The 20,790-nt window shown below is 34.7% G+C and overlaps 1 protein-coding gene across 1 annotated transcript; it reads right to left on the bottom strand.

Moving 5' to 3' along the window:
* Positions 1–355: 355 nt before the first annotated feature.
* On the bottom strand, positions 356–4,164 carry LOC139855032 (uncharacterized). Its single transcript, XM_071844294.1, has 3 exons — positions 3,660–4,164; positions 1,059–2,536; positions 356–409 (listed from the first exon to the last, which is right to left on the bottom strand). Exons 1-3 carry the CDS (start codon positions 4,162–4,164, stop codon positions 356–358), a joined length of 2,037 nt encoding a protein of 678 aa, XP_071700395.1.
* Positions 4,165–20,790: the final 16,626 nt, after the last annotated feature.

The raw sequence follows: 20,790 nt of genomic DNA, 5'->3' as shown, positions 1-20,790 counted from the left end.
ATATTCATTAACTCTCATTATACGGGAAAGTGTATGTAGTTAACAGTGGTGCCAAAGGTCGGATCTGTTGATGCATGCATGAATGACTTCTTGTCTCTTGCCTTTTGGTATTACGGGTAGTATTTGTTGGAAGTCGCCGCCCAATAAGATAGGCATACCGCCAAAAAGTTTCAATCTATTTGCGTCGTCCTTTGCACCCAAAATGTCTCGTAATGTTTTGTCTAATGCTTCGAATGCAAATCTCTGAGTCATCGGAGCCTCGTCCCAAATTATTAAACTGACTTCCTGAATAAGGGCGGCCAAGTGGGTGTTTTGTTTTATACCACATGTACTGTTTTCCATTAATTCCAGGGGATCACGAATCGACTGTGAGCTGTTCTTCTGCTAGGTAGAAGGAGTGAAGCAATACCTGCGGTTATGTTCGGTGTTAGTGGGTTAATGTGTATATCTATTTAAATGGCTGATTATGCTGTATAGTGTAGCAGGGGTTAATGGTGCCCAATAATAAATGAACAGGCTGTTATAACTCAGAAACAAACATACCAGATGATGCTACCGTGAGGACAATCTTCTTCTCTGACCATAATTTTGCAAGGACAGCAGTGTATAGGAACGTTTTTCCAGTGCCTCCAGGACCATATAAAAAAAAAGTCCTCCTTTATTGTGGGTAACAGCTGCTAACACCAGGTAGTAACAGTAGGGAAGAAATTAACTGTTAAAAAAATTGAAGCATTAGGTCACCATGTCAAATTAATGGACCATTAGTTTCTAATAGGCCATCATATAACGCTGCATTAAGGATTATAGATACTGAGAAGTCAACACATAAAAACTCGTTATTGAGTAAGTTAACTTATGATACACAAATTAGAGCTAGTAATTTGAGTATTTTATCATAAATATTGAAAGTTACCCTTTATCCCAAAAAATGTGTGTCTTGTTACATAATTAACTTTGCGTTAAGTGGTTAGTTTAATAAAGACATTGGATCAATATGCATATTTATGAATCATGGAGGGCAAAATTGTTAGGAAACCCTAATTAAAAAAAAAAAATACCTGGTGATAAATAGCCAATTGTTCAGGGTTTAGGGAGTTGAAAAGGCTTTCATGTAGAGTGTGCATCTCTTTTATATTATAATTTAACTCTTCACGAATGAGCCGGTTGTCCAGTTGGGTTAGCAAAGATGGGTCGGGTTGTGGGAGGTCGGGGTAATCACTTAATAACTTCCCATTTTTATTCAATAGGGCCTGAATTTCGACCAAGCAATAATTCTTAAGCTGCTCATCGGTCAGGAGCAAATCAGGGAAGTTGAATATTTTTCTTCTTTTATGCAGGATGTCGTCCGACAAAGCCTGCCAGTTTAACTCCCAGAGTTGCAACGATTTACTGACGTTGCAAAAGAGTAGGATGGTGACAAATAATTCACGTAGCTGCGCACCCGTTGCCCATAATGTCGCCTCTGTGATAGCCTGCGTCCATTCTTTGTCGTCATTGACCAAACCATAAGTAAAGCAAGCATCCTTAAATGTTGGATGTAATATAAAATCTACTGTACGAATTTCATCAAAAGAACGTGGCCCCTTTACTATATTAAGCAACATACGTAGATAATAACGTTCGACTGAGGAAGGATTTGAGTATACTATACGGCCAATACTGGTCCGGAGTTTTCTCGGTGTCCACGTTTTTGCATCCTTATTCCAAACATAATGTTTAGGGATCTTTACGTATGTAAGCGTCCGTGCAAGTTCATCATGTTTGTTAAGTTCAAACCATTGGGTGAACATTGTTTCTCTAACACTCTCACTTTTTAATAATGCAGGTAGTTGTTGTGAATCACGAAGTGTTATTGATTGTTGATTTGGCAGGTGAAATGACAATTTTATGACTGATGGTTTTGAATAATGGATGTCATACGAAAACAGTCTCCAGACAGCTTCGCATGGCGATAAATAATGGCAATCCAAATAATTTGTTATCTCGTCAACATCAATTATGTTTTCTGAACGGGAATCGCTGCTGTGAAGCAAATTTTCTTGTATCACTATTGTCGCGCGGTCCGGCCCTTTGTTCAAGTATTTGAATAAGTATTTGATTGTGCGAGATCTATTACACCACTCCACATTTATATGAGCATTATATTTTAGGAGCAAATATCTGTTATACGGGACCACAAAGCTGTTGTCTAGTGGGGTGTTGTTTTTTTTGAATTTTACCCCGTTGTTTCGACTCCTGTAGTTAGCGTATCCTTCTTCGTCAATTGTTGTTTCCACATTATATGGTTTGGGGAAATGTTTAGAACACTGTTTCTCAATAATGCATGGAGCATCCATGTTGGCTCCACCGCAAGGACCATGCAACATGTACTCGGTTACGGCCTTGAACCCCTCTGGATTGTTTATTTGGGACGGGATCTCCGCTGAAATAATGTCGTCAATATCAGCTGGTGTCCTACATTTGTGAGCAGCTATTAACCATATTAACATATGTACGTGAGGTAACCCGCGCTTCTGAAATTCGATGATATAGATACCTGCAACAATGTAAGCGTAGAAACAGGGTGTCAATATATTTGTTTACCTCAATTTTCAACAACAATATTGATTAAGTAGTAGAAGGCACAGAAGTAAGTAAATTTCCAGGCTAAGGTTACAATCGTCTTCCAGATTTTATTAAATAGGAGAAAGTTATATATATATATATATATATATATATATATATATATATAGGGGTGTGTGTGTATATATGTATATATATATGTGTGTGTATATATGTATATATATATATATATGTGTGTGTATATATGTATATATATGTGTGTGTATATATATGTGTATATATATATATGTGTATATATATATGTATATGTATATATATATATATATATACATACATAGGTATATGTAGGGCAAGCGATAACTCAATAACAACAGATTGGACATCTTCCATTATCAGAGTATAACGGGGGAAAACTCATTTATGGAGTTTAAAACTTACAGTAGTTTGGGCGGTCGGGAATGGTGGAATGTAAAATTATGAAATTTCATTTATGGAGTTTAAAACTTACAGTAGGTTGGGCGGTAGGGAATGCTGGAATGTAAAATTATGAAATTTGTGTTAACTAAATCTGTGGACTGTAAATTGGGCAGTGTATATATATATATATATATATATATATATATATATATATATATATATATATATATATATATATATATATATATGTATATATATATATATGTATATATATATATCTATATATATGTATATATATATATATGTATATATATATATATGTATATATATATCTATATATATGTATATATATATATATGTATATATCTATATATATGTATATATATATATGTATATATATATATATATATATATATCTATATATGTATATATATATATATATATATATATATATATATATATATATATATAGGGGTGTGTGTGTGTATATATGTATATATATGTATGTATGTGTATATATGTATATATATATATATGTGTGTGTGTGTGTATATGTATATATATATATATATATATATATACACATAGGTATATGTAGGGCAAGCGATAATTCAATGACAACAGATTGGACAACCTCCATTTTAAGTAACGGCAATAAGTAAAGTTTATGTACAACTAACCTGCGTGGCATGTTCCAAATATATGGTTTTTCATTATATCAATCATCATTGCGTCTAGCTTCTGTTTAAATAATCGAGCGACAATATCCGGCCGGTCGGCTGATCTCTGACCATCAATATAGCAGAGCATAGTCTCAATTTCAGGCCACCTAGGGTTAGAGGTGAAGGTGATGAATAAATCTGGATTGTCATATTCCCGACATAACGCCATCGCGTCTTGGTAGTTTTGGATCATATATCGTGGACTACCTGTGTGGGAGGAGGGTAAAATTATTCGCTTTCCGATAGAAGTTGCCGATGTGTCGCCCCTTGTGACAGCATCACAAACATTGTTGTATAAGTCAACACGGAGTTCATTTTGGTGGTGGCGTAGCCATTTCAACCGTTGTTCTTCCACAGCTGTATACGCGTCCACCAAGTACTGTTGGAATAGGCGCCCACCTCTGAGGATAGTGGTCGCCTCACTTTCACGATGTTGGATTCTGTAACAATAGAACTCTCTCATAGTCACGTGACCGCGGTTTGTTTGGCGCCTTCCAGAATTATTGTGATATGGTATTTCTTCATGGTAGCCGGTTTCCCCGTAGGGAAAGAGTAACGGGTATTGCAATGCCATGTATAACTGGTGTAGTTCCGAGATTCTCTGTGGTGCACAGTTTTTTTCTGGACAATAATATCTCGCGTAGAGTTGCAGTGACCGAAGTCACTGGTGATGAGCGCAGCGACTTCAGCAACGTTTGGTGAGTTGTATTGACGGGAGCTTGTTGCTTTAACAAGTAAATGGATACAACACTCAGACTCTGTATTGTCAGCTGCCCAATCACGGGCCATACGAAAAGCCTGCGCCACAGCGCTTGATTCGTCAAGCATGCTAATAAGATCGTTCGTTAACGTTTCATCGATTGACTCCCTTGAGTTAGTTCCCAGGAAAGCAGCCATGCGGTTTTTGGCTTCGTTGCGGGTGTCATAAAAATACAATTGTGCGTATCTCGGTTGACTCCCTGACTCCGGTAGAAGCGAACCAATTTTATGGTATGTCTGATCGCTAATTCTAAACGTATATGGGCCTCCCCCGGTTGACGGAATGATCTATTTTCGCCCCGAAAGACGTAAACGAAAACATACTGTTATAAATCCGTATCTGCTCTCTGAATTTTGCAGTTGCCGGGTCATTGTAGTCGAGAAGTCTTTGCAAAAGTGGAGGAGGATCCATTAATTTTGGAAGGAGTACTTTACCATTCTGGCAGCACATTGAGAAGACAGGGCTGGAGGTGGTTTTGGGCTTGTTGTTTCGCTCTTCATACCACATTGTAGCGTTACAGTTGCGACATTTGTGAGCGGGTGGACCGTGATTAAGATAACACACCGAGGCGCCTAGCAAATGTAAAACAAATAATTTTAGATGTTAATAGTAAATTGAGATGGTTAAAGATGCTACATGTCAATGAAAATCAAAATAAATCTGCATATATATGGATACCCGGTGGCTATTTTTTTGGAATGAATAGCAGTTGGGTATAAATTTGTTATTGTACAGACCTCTGAATAAAGGGATATAAATTTCATGACAGTTTATAAACGTGGTCAAGCATCGGACTCAGGTTTGCGTTATCAAAGAAGTGTTAGTTAATGAGATTTTAGTTATAAGCATATTGGAACCGTACATGAGTGGATATTTTAAGGTGGTTAAATATGACTTTTAGACTAAATGACCAGCTGAATCGAAACGATGACATCTTTAAGTAAACAGAACAGTGAAGGTAACCTGAAGCGCTCGATGCAATCTTAACCGAATTTTTCTTGAGTTGTTTCTTCTTTGTAGGCCCTACAACTCACAGGTGTAAATGAATTTGATTAAATATATAGTATACTTTTAAAGGGGAGATAATAGAATGCTTGTAGGGCAGGGTCAGGTGTATTAGATCCAGGCAATAGAAGGCCTAATATAGCCCGGAGGCTATGCAAGGTCACCACCACCGACAATCTGTGATGTGGATGCAGGTCGGTGCCGGCCAACAATACTATGTTGGTTGTGCGTATGTGCAATTTATGTAGACGGGCACATTAAATGATGTTCACAATTTGAAATCTTATGACTGAAGGAATGTGAGCATGAGACACATCACAAATGATAGAGGACAACCTGAGTGACATGTATAACTATATAGTAAAGAGGTGGTAACCTGTTGGGTTGAGTGGGATAGGGGTCGCAGCTTTCTCGTGATGTTCCGTATTTCTAAAAACTGAAGTTGACAATTGAGAATGAAATGCGGTAAGCATATTTCATACTTTAAAGGAGTGGGTACAATTGAACATGTAACGTACCTGTTGCTTGATCTGAGCTGGATGGGGCATGACCTCTAAAACCCTGATAACCTGCAACAATAGAATTGGGACTTAATTAAATGTGTAGGAGTGACCTAGAACATGGGGCTGGGATGATTTTATATTCAAGCGGGTTTAATATAGTACCAGATGCTACAGATGTGGGGTTGTTTAATTTCAGGACCCAATAGGACTGTAAATGTCCAGTAGCTGTAGTTCTTGTTGATGTACAAATTGATAGAGGACCGCTCAATAGGGCTTCGAACGCTGTGTGGTCCACCGTTCCTGGTAATTACATGTTAGTTGAGAAAACTAATCAAAAGGGATGTAAAAAGATGGAGCTGCAAGGATGGAACAACATACCTTTGCAAGTGTTGGCAGATGAAGAGGGAATATCATGTGAAAGCATGGTACATGAATCTTGTAAATATTATAGATACAAAATGGGATGAAAGCCTGCAGCTAATAATATAACCAATCTATGAAGAGGGGGCAACTGTTGGTATTTCCAAATATTTTAATGACTGGGGGGGTTTCTCATTAGTTGCATAAATGGGCTGTGACCAATTTAGAAAAAGAAACATGAACAGGTAGCAAACTAAAGGTAAGGGACACCACTTTTTATTTTTAGGATATGAGAAGGTGGGGCAACATTTGTTGCTGTTCTCAAAGCTTTTAATGGCAAAGGAGTTTCTCATAGAGTGCATAAATGGGGTGTAGGTAACCACAACATAGGAACATGAATGGATGGCACAATAAAGGGAAGGGACACACATGTTTATTGCTAGGCTGTGAGAATCGTATATAGGTATATATATACAGGTACATATATATACATTTATGCATTTATATATGTAGTGGAGGACAGTAGATTAGTAACATCATATACAATCCAAATACAGGGCAGAGAATCTGAGTAGGTTGCCTCATAAAAGCAGCAAGGGAAAGGCAGATGTAGATATTGTTTGGACAGGACGTTGTTTTCACGCTAGTGGAACCTAGGGGGAATACAATGGAATGCTAGTTTTTATTAGACACAAAGTGCCAATAAAGGTGCATTGTTAGATCTAATGTTAAGCGTTTTCAACAATCATTTAATACAATGTACAGGTAACCAAATGTGCACAAATACACAGAACAAAAGTAATAGATTGTCTGTGTCAAACAACCATAAAACCTAAAAAATGTATTTAGACATATGCGCCTGGATATGAGGGTGCATTTTGGACATGTATAGTTAATAGCTGCATTTGGACCAGCATATTAGCAAACCTATGTAACTATATACATGTGTGCAGGGGTGGCTGCAGTTGCAGTTGCAGTTGCAGGCCATTAGACTGGGGTTAACAAAAAACCCAAAATTAACTGGTACATATAGAACCACTTTACATACAATGTGGGTGTGTATGTATGTACATTAGGCCAATCAAACCATAATACGCGCACATATATGATGAAGGGAAGGGGGAAAAAGCAGGAACATGTAAGAGCTGTAATGCAAATGAACCAAGGTGTAAGCTGAGGGGGATTGGAAAAATCGTACGTTATTTTATTAAAGATGCATTACACGTACAGTAAAAACCGTAATGTAAACAAACCATGTCTGTGAAAATGACACGACCAAAAGGACACCTCAACATAGTGAGGGATTTATTCATGAACAAAGGAAAACCTAGTTTTTGGGCAACATGCTCACGATGACATTATTGTTGTCTTCTCCAACAGTGTTTTCATCCTCTGACCCGCTCGGCAACTGACTGTCATTGACATCCTTGTTTTCAGCTGCAATGATGTTGTCATCCTCGGAGTCGCTTGTCACAATAAACCTAAACAGAGGTATACATGGGGTAGGTAAGTACTGAGCCAGCTGTAAACCAGTATATACATGTATATAAAGATATATGTATGTATGTATGTATGTATGTATGTATGTATGTATGTATATATATATATATATATATATATATATATATATATATATATATATATATATATATATATATATGTATGTGCATGTGTGTGCGTGTGTGTGTATGTGTTTGTGTGTGTATACCAGGAATATGAAAAAGTCAGATAATAGAGAATGAAGTTTACTTGCGCCGGCTACTACGTTCTAACTGCTTAGCGGGTGTTGGGACCTCAATGTTCAGCTTCTGCCCTTTGGGGGCCGACGACGATGCAGCGACGGTGCTAACTGATTTAGAAGGCGTAGCACTAACAGTGTGGCCGGAGGGACAGGCCGGGGTTGGGGCCTCTACATCTGCATCAGGCGCATATACTTTTATACAATTGAAACTCTCATATGTGCCTTGATCATAGTATGAAGTCGCTTTCAAAAGAACCATTCTTGTTGTGCCTATTAAATTAGCCAGCGCATTTGGAAGAACTGTGTTACAGGTTTCCTGCATACACCGAGACGCATAAGCCACCGGGCAACAGATGGTAAATTTTTTTAAAAAGCAGCACCGTACCTCATCAACCTCAGCTAACAAAGTCTTGGCGGTGGTTTGGGTTACAGACTCAGCCGTCTCGTCAAAGAGGACCATAACTGTAGTGGCGGTGTCATCCTTGACGACACATATAATGCGGTACCTATAAAAATGGAGAGCAGCTAGGAGTTACCCGTGATGGACCTACCTTTAGAATGGAAAATCTCTTTTTAATACGGGTTGAAATCCTAGGATGACGAAATCAGTACCTGGTGATCGGTTCGGGGACGGTGTCATTACAGGATTTGCACCAATGCTGGCCATACCTCCTATCAAGGCCCTTCCTTGCTTTACAGATACTGCAGGTGTTGTAGTACCAATAGTTCTTCATGTGGATGTTTTGGATCTCGACCGTACACCTGAATACGTCGACCGTCTACATGGTGCAGAAATCTAATTTAATGAAAGGTAGGGTAGTAGATTGAAATGGAGTATAAGGTGGAAGACATTGCGAGGGAACACTTACGATGTTTTTTTCCCTTTCCGCGCCATTTCTAGGAGCTGATGGAGGGTGCCGTCCTGAGGCGGCGGGAGCTGCCACCCCGCTGCAGCTGGCTCGATAACTACGGGGGATTGAATGCCACTGAAAGAATAAAGGAGAAACATATTAGAATACACAGTTGAATATGTGAAATGGGTGCAAACGACGCAATGCCATTATGGAATAAATAAAAACTGTGCGGGAAGCATACCTCATCCTTTCCTTAAAGTCGATGATGGCGGGGATTTCTGGGTTGTCAATAATAAGCGTTGACGATGTGCTAGACAGCGAAAGAACACCTGCGAATGCGGGGTGTTTCAAATCAGCAACATGTATGGCAAAGCGTGGGAATTACAATTGTTAACCGTTACACATAACATACCATTGAAGCCTTTTTTCACTGCCACAGAGCTTAAGACGATGTAGTAATGCGATGGAGCTGCAACCTGTATTTTAACAAAAGAGGTACCCAAGTCGCCCCATAGTGTTGAACGGATCGTTTTACCCCTGAAAACCAAAGGCAAGGCATCATGCGTAAAACGAAAAACATAGGCATGCATAAAATTGAGCTGAAATGAAACATGTAAATGTCATATGTATCGCTCATTAACCAGGTCAAACTCAACAATCTCTTTGGAAGATTCTCGTGGGTTGGGTTTAGTGACATTGACAGCGTAGCCAACCACATCTAACAAAATAATGAGGCAGGTAAAAGCAATCACACAATGTAAAATAAATATACATTGAGTTACAGCATAAATCATACCGACAACAAATTTTCCCAGAGTTGGTTCCAAGTCCTCAAGTTGAATACATTGGAAGGGATGACGGGTGAACGCGCTGGTGTCCACATTTGGCTGTTTTCTCAACATTGTGGACCCAGTGAGCTCAATCATTAGGGCGTTGTCCTTGAGGATCCGATAGTCATCTCTATTAGATATGACATCAAAGTTGCTTAGCAAGTAAACAAAGCCATCCTTAAACAAAGTTGCTTAGCCTTTCTCAATTCTTTTTAGATTCTTACGCAGGTTTTTTTTTTTTTTTAAACAGCATGGACCTAATGGCGTTTTAAATAAATTAATAAATTACAAATCTAAATTTGGCTCATTTATGAAGCTGGGAGTCAGTTTTTATATATATATAGATATATTAACAAATAGCGAGACAATGATTTATAAAAGTAAATGACCAAAACACTCGAAAGTTTAAGATACACTTTGAATGATATAGTTTATTGATAATTTAAGACTATATTTTGACAAAGGTACGAGTCACAAAAGGTAAATTGCGAGTTTTCTAAGCGTACGAAAATGCATTCGAGAAACCGGAACCGGGACATAAGTCGAGTGACAACGTACGAGTCATCGGAACGAAAATTACAAGTCAACTATGCACATGAATTTAATATAATATATAATTAATTATTTAAATTAAATATATTATATATATTATATTTAAATATGTCGACAAACAAAACAACAAAAAAATTGTGAGCTGGATTTTGGGGCCATGCGATCGCATGGAAAATAGGCATAAAACCCATGCGATCGCATGAGGTCAGATTTCAGGAAAAGTCTATAAATTGAATTCGTTTTTGCTCGAGTACACACACATATATCCTCAGCTCTCTTTATATATTATTATTATTATTATTATTATTATTATTATTATTATTATTATTATTATTATTATTATTATTATTATTATTATTATTATTATTATTATTATTATTATTATTATTATTATTATTAATTAATATTATACATAAAATACTACGACGAGGTCATGAGTGTGTCACTTCAAAACAAGCTTTTCGAACGGGATAGAGCTAAGGAAATTATGGGTTATAGCTATGGAGGTTATGGGTAATATTCGTGGGTATTGTTTACAAGTCAAACCTAGTGTTTATCATCTCTGTTGCGTCTTCGTACTTTCCTGCAATATTGAATCACAATATTGATACGTGAGCATTCATATCTTATCTTTTATATATTAATAGTGTATACATGTCTAGTGCTCGAGTATATATATTTATGCATGCTTGTATGCTAAATTTCGTCGTTAAACAGTTTATGATGAATCACGAATTAAATACATATATTAATGATAAAAGGCATATGATATGCATGTTTTTAGAAAGCTGGCGAAAAATCAATAACTTTTCATTTAGAAATCGCGTAATTTCGATGAACGAATCAAAAGATATGGTCAACTGAATTATGATTGACGTTAATTGGAATTGCTTTTGAATCTGCAATTAATATTTAAACAACTTGTTTGTAAGATTGATAAATTGGATTTTTGAATATTACCAACCGAGTAAATGAATCCTTATATAAGGTACGTCTCGTTTTGTTGAACTATTGCCAAAATTAACCTTTTGAAACGACTTTGGATAACTTTTGTATGTCGATCTCGAGCATTAGGATTGTGATACACCATGACCTGACCTAGCTTGATAGACATTTATTGACTAACATATGTTCTCTAGGTTGAGATCTACGGTTATTTGGTAATCCGAGTTTCGGTCACATTTTGGTGAACGACTTTATATGCTGCTAAGGTGAGTTTCATTTGCTCCCTTTTTAATTGCTTTTGCAATCTATATTTTTGGGCTGAGAATACATGCACTTTATTTTAAATGCAATGGATACAAGTACATACTAAATTCTACACTGAGTTTGAATCGAAAATCCCTTAGCTTTGGTAACTAGTAACTGCCGGTTATAAGAACTGGTGGGCGCGAGTAGTAGTATATGGATCCATAGGGCTTGATATCCCCGTCCAAGCTAGAGCACTAGCCTTTTAACGGACGTATGTTATTTGAGAAGCATACACGTTGGTTTGCGTGTATTATTAAGATGATTATACAAAGGGTATAAATTATATATACGTTAAGTTTAGTTACCAGGGTGCTCAATTTCGTAGAATATTTTGATAAACGTTTCTGGATGAAACAACTGAAATCTTGTGATCCACCTTTATATACAGATTATGCGAAACACTAAAACTATGAACTCACCAACCTTTGTGTTGACACTTGTTAGCATGTTTATTCTCAGGTTTCCTAGAAGTCTTTTGCTGTTTGCTTATATGTTAGACAAGCTATGTGCATGGATTCGTACATGACATATTTTTCAAGGAAACATTGCATTCACCAAATCATGACCATGTATCTTATTTTGACTGCATTGTCAATGGAAGTACTATTGTAAACTATTATTTACGGTGATTGTCTATATGTAGAAATCATCAGATGTCGAAAACCTTTGATTTAAATATTCATTTATGGTGTGCCTTTTCAAAAGAATGCAATGTTTACAAAACGTATCATATATAGGTCAAATACCTCTCAATGAAATCGATGAATGACGTGTTTATCCACATGGATTTGGAGCGATCATCATAGTTGGTATCAGAGCGTTGGTCCTAGCGAACCAGGTCTTGCATGAGTGTGTCTAACTGATAGTTGTTAGGATTCATTAGTAAGTCTGGACTTCGACCATGTCTGCATGTTAAAAGTTTTTCTTATTATTTCTTGTCGAAAATTACATGCTTATCATTCTTAAAGTCTAGACACGTTTTTCTGCATTTATTGCATAAATAGTGTATAGACAAAAATACATATCTTAGCGTATCTGTTACTGTAAACTTTTCCTGACATCTTCCGAAAATTTCTCTGTAATTTACGGAATTTTGGTATTATATATACATATGTAAATTATGTATTGAAGAGTACCAATATAAATTCTATAATCTATCTTATATCAAAAATCAGTTCCCCGATTATATAAGATGGATCACGTATCTAGTTCAAATTCCTTAAACTCCGACAGCTATTCCAATATGGATATTCACCTGAACTCCGAAGACAGTGTAACCGGAATGGATCAACCAATTAGCCATTATCTATTCTGGATGAATTGGGGTTGGGTTCGTAGCCTACTTAATTATTGAAGACAAGAAGAAGGTGATCCCTTCCATCCACCACATTGCCCTCTTGGCGAAGAACCTGAAGCACTTACCGGCGAACCTGTTCGTAATACCATTTTCTCTCTCATCTCCAGAATATCTCGTCATGATCATATACTCTCTCAAATTCTGGATCTTATTCATCCGCTCGTCCAAACCGCCAATCATCCCGGTGTAGTAGAAGAAGTCAACGAGCTTCGCGCTCAGGTAGTGGCTTTGGAGAATATGGTGCAAAGGTTACAAGCACCAGCAGAATCACCGGCATCAACAGTACCTCCGACAACAACACCAACAGTACCATTACCACCAATAACAACATCCGCATCCCACACCTCAACATCACAATCTGTATCTCGAACATCAACATTATACGCACCATAGATACCAAGGAATACCAACAACAACAAACGATGAAGTATTGATTCATAACTTCATCGAAGAAATATTCTGCAGAGAATATGTAGTTTCTAAAAGTGTTAGAGATTATATATTCTAGTCCTAGTCAAAAACCAGATGAGATTAATATTATGTTAACTCATTAAATCCATGATTACATCTAAGGAAACTATATATATAGGTATATTTTCATAAAGATTGTAATTAAGAAAATTATTTTGTACAAACTGTTAATGGTGAGAATATTTTAACGGGTAGGTAATACCCGGAAAATATATAAGTTCATAATTAATATGTTACACTGTACATTCTTCAACTTTGATTCAAAAATTATTAACTATGCTCACAGCAATATACAATCGTTTCCATACAAATTCAATTACATATTCTGATATTGACGGATCAGAATCCAAGCCATAACTCTGAACCGGTGACATCATTCTTAGATCTCTACATCTTTCAAAGCTATACTTTGACTTCAAAACTGTGCAAGATCCTTTAACGTTGTTATTACCGAAAATAATCTTGCAATTCTTTTCAAGATATCAAATTTTCATCACACTTCCAACCAGTCAACTTCGACTTTTCAGATTAACCTTATTATAACCTTAACATATACGTTCTTGTTACTGGGGAACCTTTCATGTTCCACCACATTAGCAGTAAATTTACCAACAACCTTATTAATCCTTGACCTTTCAAAAAATCCTTATACTCATTGAAACCCTATCATGTACTCATCCACATCTTGTAACAATAATTGCCATACCAACCACCGGGAATTAGCAATCAGTATTTTGAATCTCGCAGCATTTTCTACGACAACAGTTATATATAGATAACATCTATCTTCTAGACTTACATACTTCGAATGTGAAGTTTCTGAAAAATATCCCAAACTATGAACTAGTTCTCTGAAATTTTGAAAAGTACTGATGAAGCAGCAAAAACTGTAAACGACCTTAACAGTAAAAAGTTTGATGATAAATAATAGTGTGTTGGCAAAGCTCAAAAAAAGAAAAGGTTTGGAACTGAAAAACGGATTGAGCAAAGTATGAAGGAGGCTGTGGATAAATCACAAGGACGAAATCTGCCTTCCAAGAATCCAAATGATTCAGTATTTGCTGAAGCCATTAACGAATACCTTGCTTCTGAATCTAAACCCTTGCGGACAATATTCTTCATCATCCTCTGATATTAGAAATTCTAAGATATCATCATATCTTTCATTATAAATATCCTCCATATTTCTGGAGATAATTCCATAATCATTCTTATCGAAAATCAATTTTCTCCTTATGATATATGTGTTACATCATAAAAGAAACTATTTTAGTTTCTAAATTCTAAAACCTTCGAGTTTAAAATATGAATATTTTTGAAGTGGTGTTGGAAGCTGAAGCATGAGATAGTATAATATAATGACACTTGATCAACGTAATTATAATACAGTAAGTCATGCTGAGTTTCTAAATGGAACGTGATGATTCACAGATCATAACGTCATCATGTGCTATGTCATACGACTCTTGTATTCTAGTTAATCTCTAAGAATATCAAGAAAATATTTCCTTGATGATTCGGTCTTTTTCGGATATTCTGGTAATTTGACAAATCAAAATCGTGCCATTACAATTTTCTTCTTAGAACATTAAATATGTTCATTTCAAAATCCATACCTACAAATTCTGGACCATTACAAGCAATGCTTAGTCACAAGAAGAAGAAACGAAGGGACAAAACTCCGAAATATAAATTGGGGTATAAATCGCAGCAAATAAAAGAAAGCATTAACTGGGGATGATAATAATTATAGAAGACAGAATCAGAAACTTTGAAATATAAGGGAAAATATAAAGCCTGACAACAACACATATATTACAAACCGTGTATATCAATGCGTATAGCAATATAAAGACACGAGAGAATGAAAAATACTATAACCCCAAGGTAATAGTAGAAGAAAATAATTTCCTTTGGTGGCAGATGAAAAAGAAGAATGAATGATATGATATGATAGCCAAAAAAATATCAAGAATCAGAACTGGATGAAGCATTTTCATAAATCTTTTGTAAGTATGAAATTAGAAAGAAGATTATAGGAGTGGTAAAAATAAATGAAACAGAAGAGGTCAATTTATAGCTAAATATCAGACATAGCAATCGATGCAGATTACGCATTTAATCAAAGGAAATCCTAATTTCCTTAAATTCCGAAGAATCAAATCTTATTTAAATTATGAAGATTTTCTATTCCTTAAATTCTGAAAATCAATCGTTACTACGTCAAGAGTTAAAAACACATCTCTATTCTCCATTTCACACTATTATGATAACTTCCCCCATACGCTTCGAGTAATTGGATTATTTTATCCATATTATTCAACGGTGATAAAAATTCTATTTATCAACTCATATTCGTCATGAAAACATTTTTATTGTTAGCCATGACGACCTCACTCAAATTTCGGGACGAAATTTCTTTAACGGGGAGGTACTGTGATGACCCGGAAATTTCTGACCAAATTTAAACTTAATCTTTAACGTTTCCGACACGATAAGCAAATTCTATGAAGCTGAATCTCAAAATTTTTGAACTACTTTCATATATTCAAATACCTTTCGGTTGTTCTTGACAATTCTCGAACAATTATATGTATATAGATACATATATATATACTATAACTTGAAAACGTAACAATGTATTAATTGTTTGATACTGTACATTAAACTTATTGGTTTAAATATTTATTTGAATATATATGATAAGTTGGAATATTAATTGTATGAATAATTTGCGACGTATATTTAAAACGTGTTTATGAATGTTGAAAATATATATTAACTTGGTCATAAAACGGTTTGTTATTATATATATATATATATATATTAACAAATAGCGAGACAATGATTTATAAAAGTAAATGACCAAAACACTCGAAAGTTTAAGATATACTTTGAATGATATAGTTTATTGATATTTAAGACTATATTTTGACAAAGGTACGAGTCACAAAACGTAAATTGCGAGTTTTCTAAGCGTACAAAAATGCGTTCGAGAAACCGGAACCGGGACATAAGTTGAGTGACAACGTACGAGTCATCGGAATGAAAATTACAAGTCAACTATGCACATGAATTTAATATAATATATAATTAATTATTTAAATTTAAATATTATATATATTATATTTAAATATATCGACAAACAAAACAACAACAAAATTGTGAGCTGGATTTTGGGGCCATGCGATCGCATGGAAAATAGGCATAAAACCCATGCGATCACATGGGGTCAGATTTCAGGAAAAGTCTATAAATTGAATTCATTTTTGCTCGATCACACACACATATATCCTCAGCTCTCTTTATATATTATTATTATTATTATTATTATTAATTAATATTATACATAAAATACTACGACGAGGTCATGAGTGTGTCACTTCAAAACAAGCTTTTCGAACGGGATAGAGCTAAGGAAATTATGGGTTATAGCTATGGAGGTTATGGGTAATATTCGTGGGTATTGTTTACAAGTCAAACCTAGTGTTTATCATCTCTGTTGCGTCTACGTACTTTCCTGCAATATTGAATCACAATATTGATACGTGAGCATTCATATCTTATCTTTTATATATTAATAGTGTATACATGTCTAGTGCTCGAGTATATATATTTATGCATGCTTGTATGCTAAATTTCGTCGTTAAACAGTTTATGATGAACCACGAATTAAATACATATATTACTGATAAAAGGTATATGATATGCATGTTTTTAGAAAGCTGGCGAAAAATCAATAACTTTTCATTTAGAAATCGCGTAATTTCGATGAACGAATCAAAAGATATGGTCAACTGAATTATGATTGACGTTAATTGGAATTGCTTTTGAATCTGCAATTAATATTTAAACAAATTGTTTGTAAGATTGATAAATTAGATTTTTGAATATTACCAACCGAGTAAATGAATCCTTATATAAGGTACGTCTCGTTTTGTTGAACTATTGTCAAAATTAACCTTTTGAAACGACTTTGGATAACTTTTGTATGTCGATCTCGAGCATTAGGATTGTGATACACTATGACCTGACCTAGCTTGATAGATATTTATTGACCAACATATGTTCTCTAGGTTGAGATCTACGTTTTTTATTTGGTAATCTGAGTTTCGGTCACATTTTGGTGAACGACTTTATATGCTGCTAAGGTGAGTTTCATTTGCTCCCTTTTTAATTGTTTTTGCAATCTATATTTTTGGGCTGAGAATACATGCACTTTATTTTAAACGCAATGGATACAAGTACATACTAAATTCTATACTGAGTTTGAACCGAAAATCCCTTAGCTTTGGTAACTAGTAACTGCCGGTTATAAGAACTGGTGGGTGCGAGTAGTAGTATATGGATCCATAGGGCTTGATATCCCCGTCCGAGCTAGAGCACTAGCCTTTTAACGGACGTATGCTATTTGAGAAGCGTACACGTTGGTTTGCGTGTATTATTAAGATGATTATACAAAGGGTATAAATTATATATACGTTAAGTTTAGTTACCAGGGTGCTCAATTTCGTAGAATATTTTGATAAACGTTTCTGGATGAAACAACTGAAATCTTGTGATCCACCTTTATATACAGATTATGCGAAACACTAAAACTATGAACTCACCAACCTTTGTGTTGACACTTGTTAGCATGTTTATTCTCAGGTTTCCTAGAAGTCTTCCGCTGTTTGCTTATATGTTAGACAAGCTATGTGCATGGAGTCGTACATGGCATATTTTTCAAGGAAACGTTGCATTCACCAAATCATCACCATGTATCTTATTTTGACTGCATTGTCAATGGAAGTACTATTGTAATCTATTATTTACGGTGATTGTCTATATGTAGAAATCATCAGATGTCGAAAACCTTTGATTTAAATATTCATTTATGGTGTGCCTTTTCAAAAGAATGCAATGTTTACAAAGCGTATCATATATAGGTCAAATACCTCGCAATGAAATCGATGAATGACGTGTTTGTCCATATGGATTTGGAGCGATCGTCACAAAAACACTTTAAACACAAAATTTGTGCATCCAAATATGCATTAGTGTTAGCAAAATAACAACTTGAAACAATTACAATAACATGTTCAATCAAAATTAAACTTCTACACATTTTCACAATTTTAACAATTCTACATTTTTTCAAATAAGCATATATGAAAATTTTTACAAAGTTCATAAGCATTCAACTCAAATAACATGTTAAAATAACCATTTCTAGCAATTAAACAAGTTTCAAATGGCATTTACATCAATTTAATCAAGTTCATGAATTTTAGACCTAAAAAGTCCACTTTAATTCTCAAAAATCATGTTTAGGATCAAAGTTTGGATCATTTAGCTACCTAAACATGTTACACTACTTAATTTAGCAATAATTCATGACAAAAATTGGCCATAACCTGTTTATATCAAAAAGCCCCAAATTGCTCAAGAACACAAACACAATATTTCTAAAAATTTTGAAGTTTTTGGCTTCAAATCATGTTAAATAGCATCAATCTAGGTTATACATGCATAATATACTAACAATTCAACTCTAATTACACTAGAAATTAACAAAATCAAATTAGGTAAAATTATAGCTCAAGAACACTAAAAATCAAATTTAAAGAGGTTTAGGGGTGTAATTGTTACCTTTCTTGAAAAACTTCTTAACAAATTCATGATTAAAGCGGATTATAGTGAGAAATTTAGTTGAATTTGGTGAAAAATTGATGATTTTAGGGTGATATGTGTGTGTATGTTCGTATATGTGTGTGTTATTGTGAAGAGCAGAAGCAGCAAATGCTCTTTTTGATCCTGGCCAGTTTTTAGTCTCCATGCGACCGCATGGAAATGAAGAGGAAACCCATGCGATCGCATGGGGTCTGTTTTTTTTTTTATTTATAAAAACCTTATACTTTTAAAACAAATAATTAATTTTATTTAAAATTTTGTTTCTTTTAGAATGAGGGCGTTTCGGATTTTAGTCCTAGTTCGTCCTTCGACAAAATTTTAAAATTTGTCACTTTAAAGCGTTGTTTTAAAAGCAAAGATTTTTGGGTTTTTTAATGTTTTTGGCATACTTTAATTCAATAAGATTAAAAATAATGATAATAAAATTTCTCGTCCCTCCCTTTGGTAAAGCAATCTCGGTTCAACGACCTAGTTTTTAACTCATGACGAATTTTTAGAAATCACATTTTTAATTTAATGAAATAAAGTAAATTTTTGTTTTTAAATTCACACCAGACTTAAATTTAAAATGCATAAAATTAAAAATTCATATAAATATCATTAATATTTTTATACATTAATTTTACAAACTTATATTGAAAATATTAATTTTTTAATTATTTACAAACTTAAATATATTGATTTTAAAAAGTTTACAATATTAATTTAATTTTTATATATTAATTTTAAAAACAAGGTAAAAATTAAAATTAAAAATCTTTTTGGTCTTTTATCCCACTTTAATCAATCAAATATTATCAAAAATATACGCCCCTCTTTTCGGTAAAGTAATTTCGGTTCCATAACCTAGTTTTACTCCTGACGAATTTTTGAAATATTTTGGGTTGATTGATTAAAGTATTATACCTTAAGAATAAACGGTAAATTTCGCAGTGATGTAATAAATTTTTGTACGATATCAATAATTTCGGTTACGCATACCTAATTTTATTGAATACCAATTTAATACTTTATAGCGAATGATTCAGCGTTTATTATCAAAAGGTTAAAAGCAATAAAAAAAACTGTACATACTTACCTGTGAGAAAGAATTCTCAGTGACCTGCTTTAGCCGACTCATAGGAGAGTCGTGTGATTTGGTTCTCCATAGCTACGTAAGCATAACCTCGATTCTTCAATATCTTTTCTTCTAAACATATAACGGTCCTTCTCTGTATAGAGTAACAAATTCGGTATTTGAATATGTTTGCTTGTTCAAACATTTACCTTCGTGTGACCATTTTCCGCATTTATGACATCTTTCAAGGTGTCGTGCTCTTCTTTTTGTTGCGGACTTTGATTTTCCTTTACCAAAATGTATCTTATGATGATCTTTTTTGAGTTCTTTCCTCACTTCGTCCATTTTACCTCTTATAAATGATACCACTTCACTCGGAAGTGTGTCATTATTACGTTTAGTAATCATAGCATGTAGCCGTAGACCATGGTTCATATCAAAGGAATTCTTCATCTCGTAAAACCTAAAAAAAATAAAAATTCAGAATGGAGGGAGAAGACTAGTTCTTTAGGGTCTGCTAGGGAAAGACCATTCGGATTCCATTCTCGAGAACTACACTAAAACAGAATATCTAACTCTAACAGAAATAACTATTATCCTAAAAAGATTCGAACCTTCCCACACTTAGTTAGCTGTGGTGTCGAAATTGTGATTAACTTCATCTTCAACTTCCAT

This window comes from Rutidosis leptorrhynchoides, chromosome 6 (assembly GCF_046630445.1).
Source record: "Rutidosis leptorrhynchoides isolate AG116_Rl617_1_P2 chromosome 6, CSIRO_AGI_Rlap_v1, whole genome shotgun sequence".
Taxonomy (NCBI): Eukaryota; Viridiplantae; Streptophyta; class Magnoliopsida; order Asterales; family Asteraceae; genus Rutidosis; species Rutidosis leptorrhynchoides.
Note: the sequence above shows the minus strand (reverse complement) of the source record. Positions and strands in the feature narration are given on the sequence as shown.

Bases quoted from the DNA above. Each gene is read 5' to 3' on its own strand.
- LOC139855032 (XM_071844294.1), bottom strand. From the start codon at position 4,164: ATGAGAGAGTTCTATTGTTACAGAATCCAACATCGTGAAAGTGAGGCG. The intron at 2,537-3,659 runs GTTAGTTGTACA...ACATTGTTGCAG, and splicing joins ATTTGGAACATGCCACGCAG to GTATCTATATCATCGAATTT. The intron at 410-1,058 runs GTATTTTTTTTT...ACATAACCGCAG, and splicing joins AATTGGCTATTTATCACCAG to GTATTGCTTCACTCCTTCTA.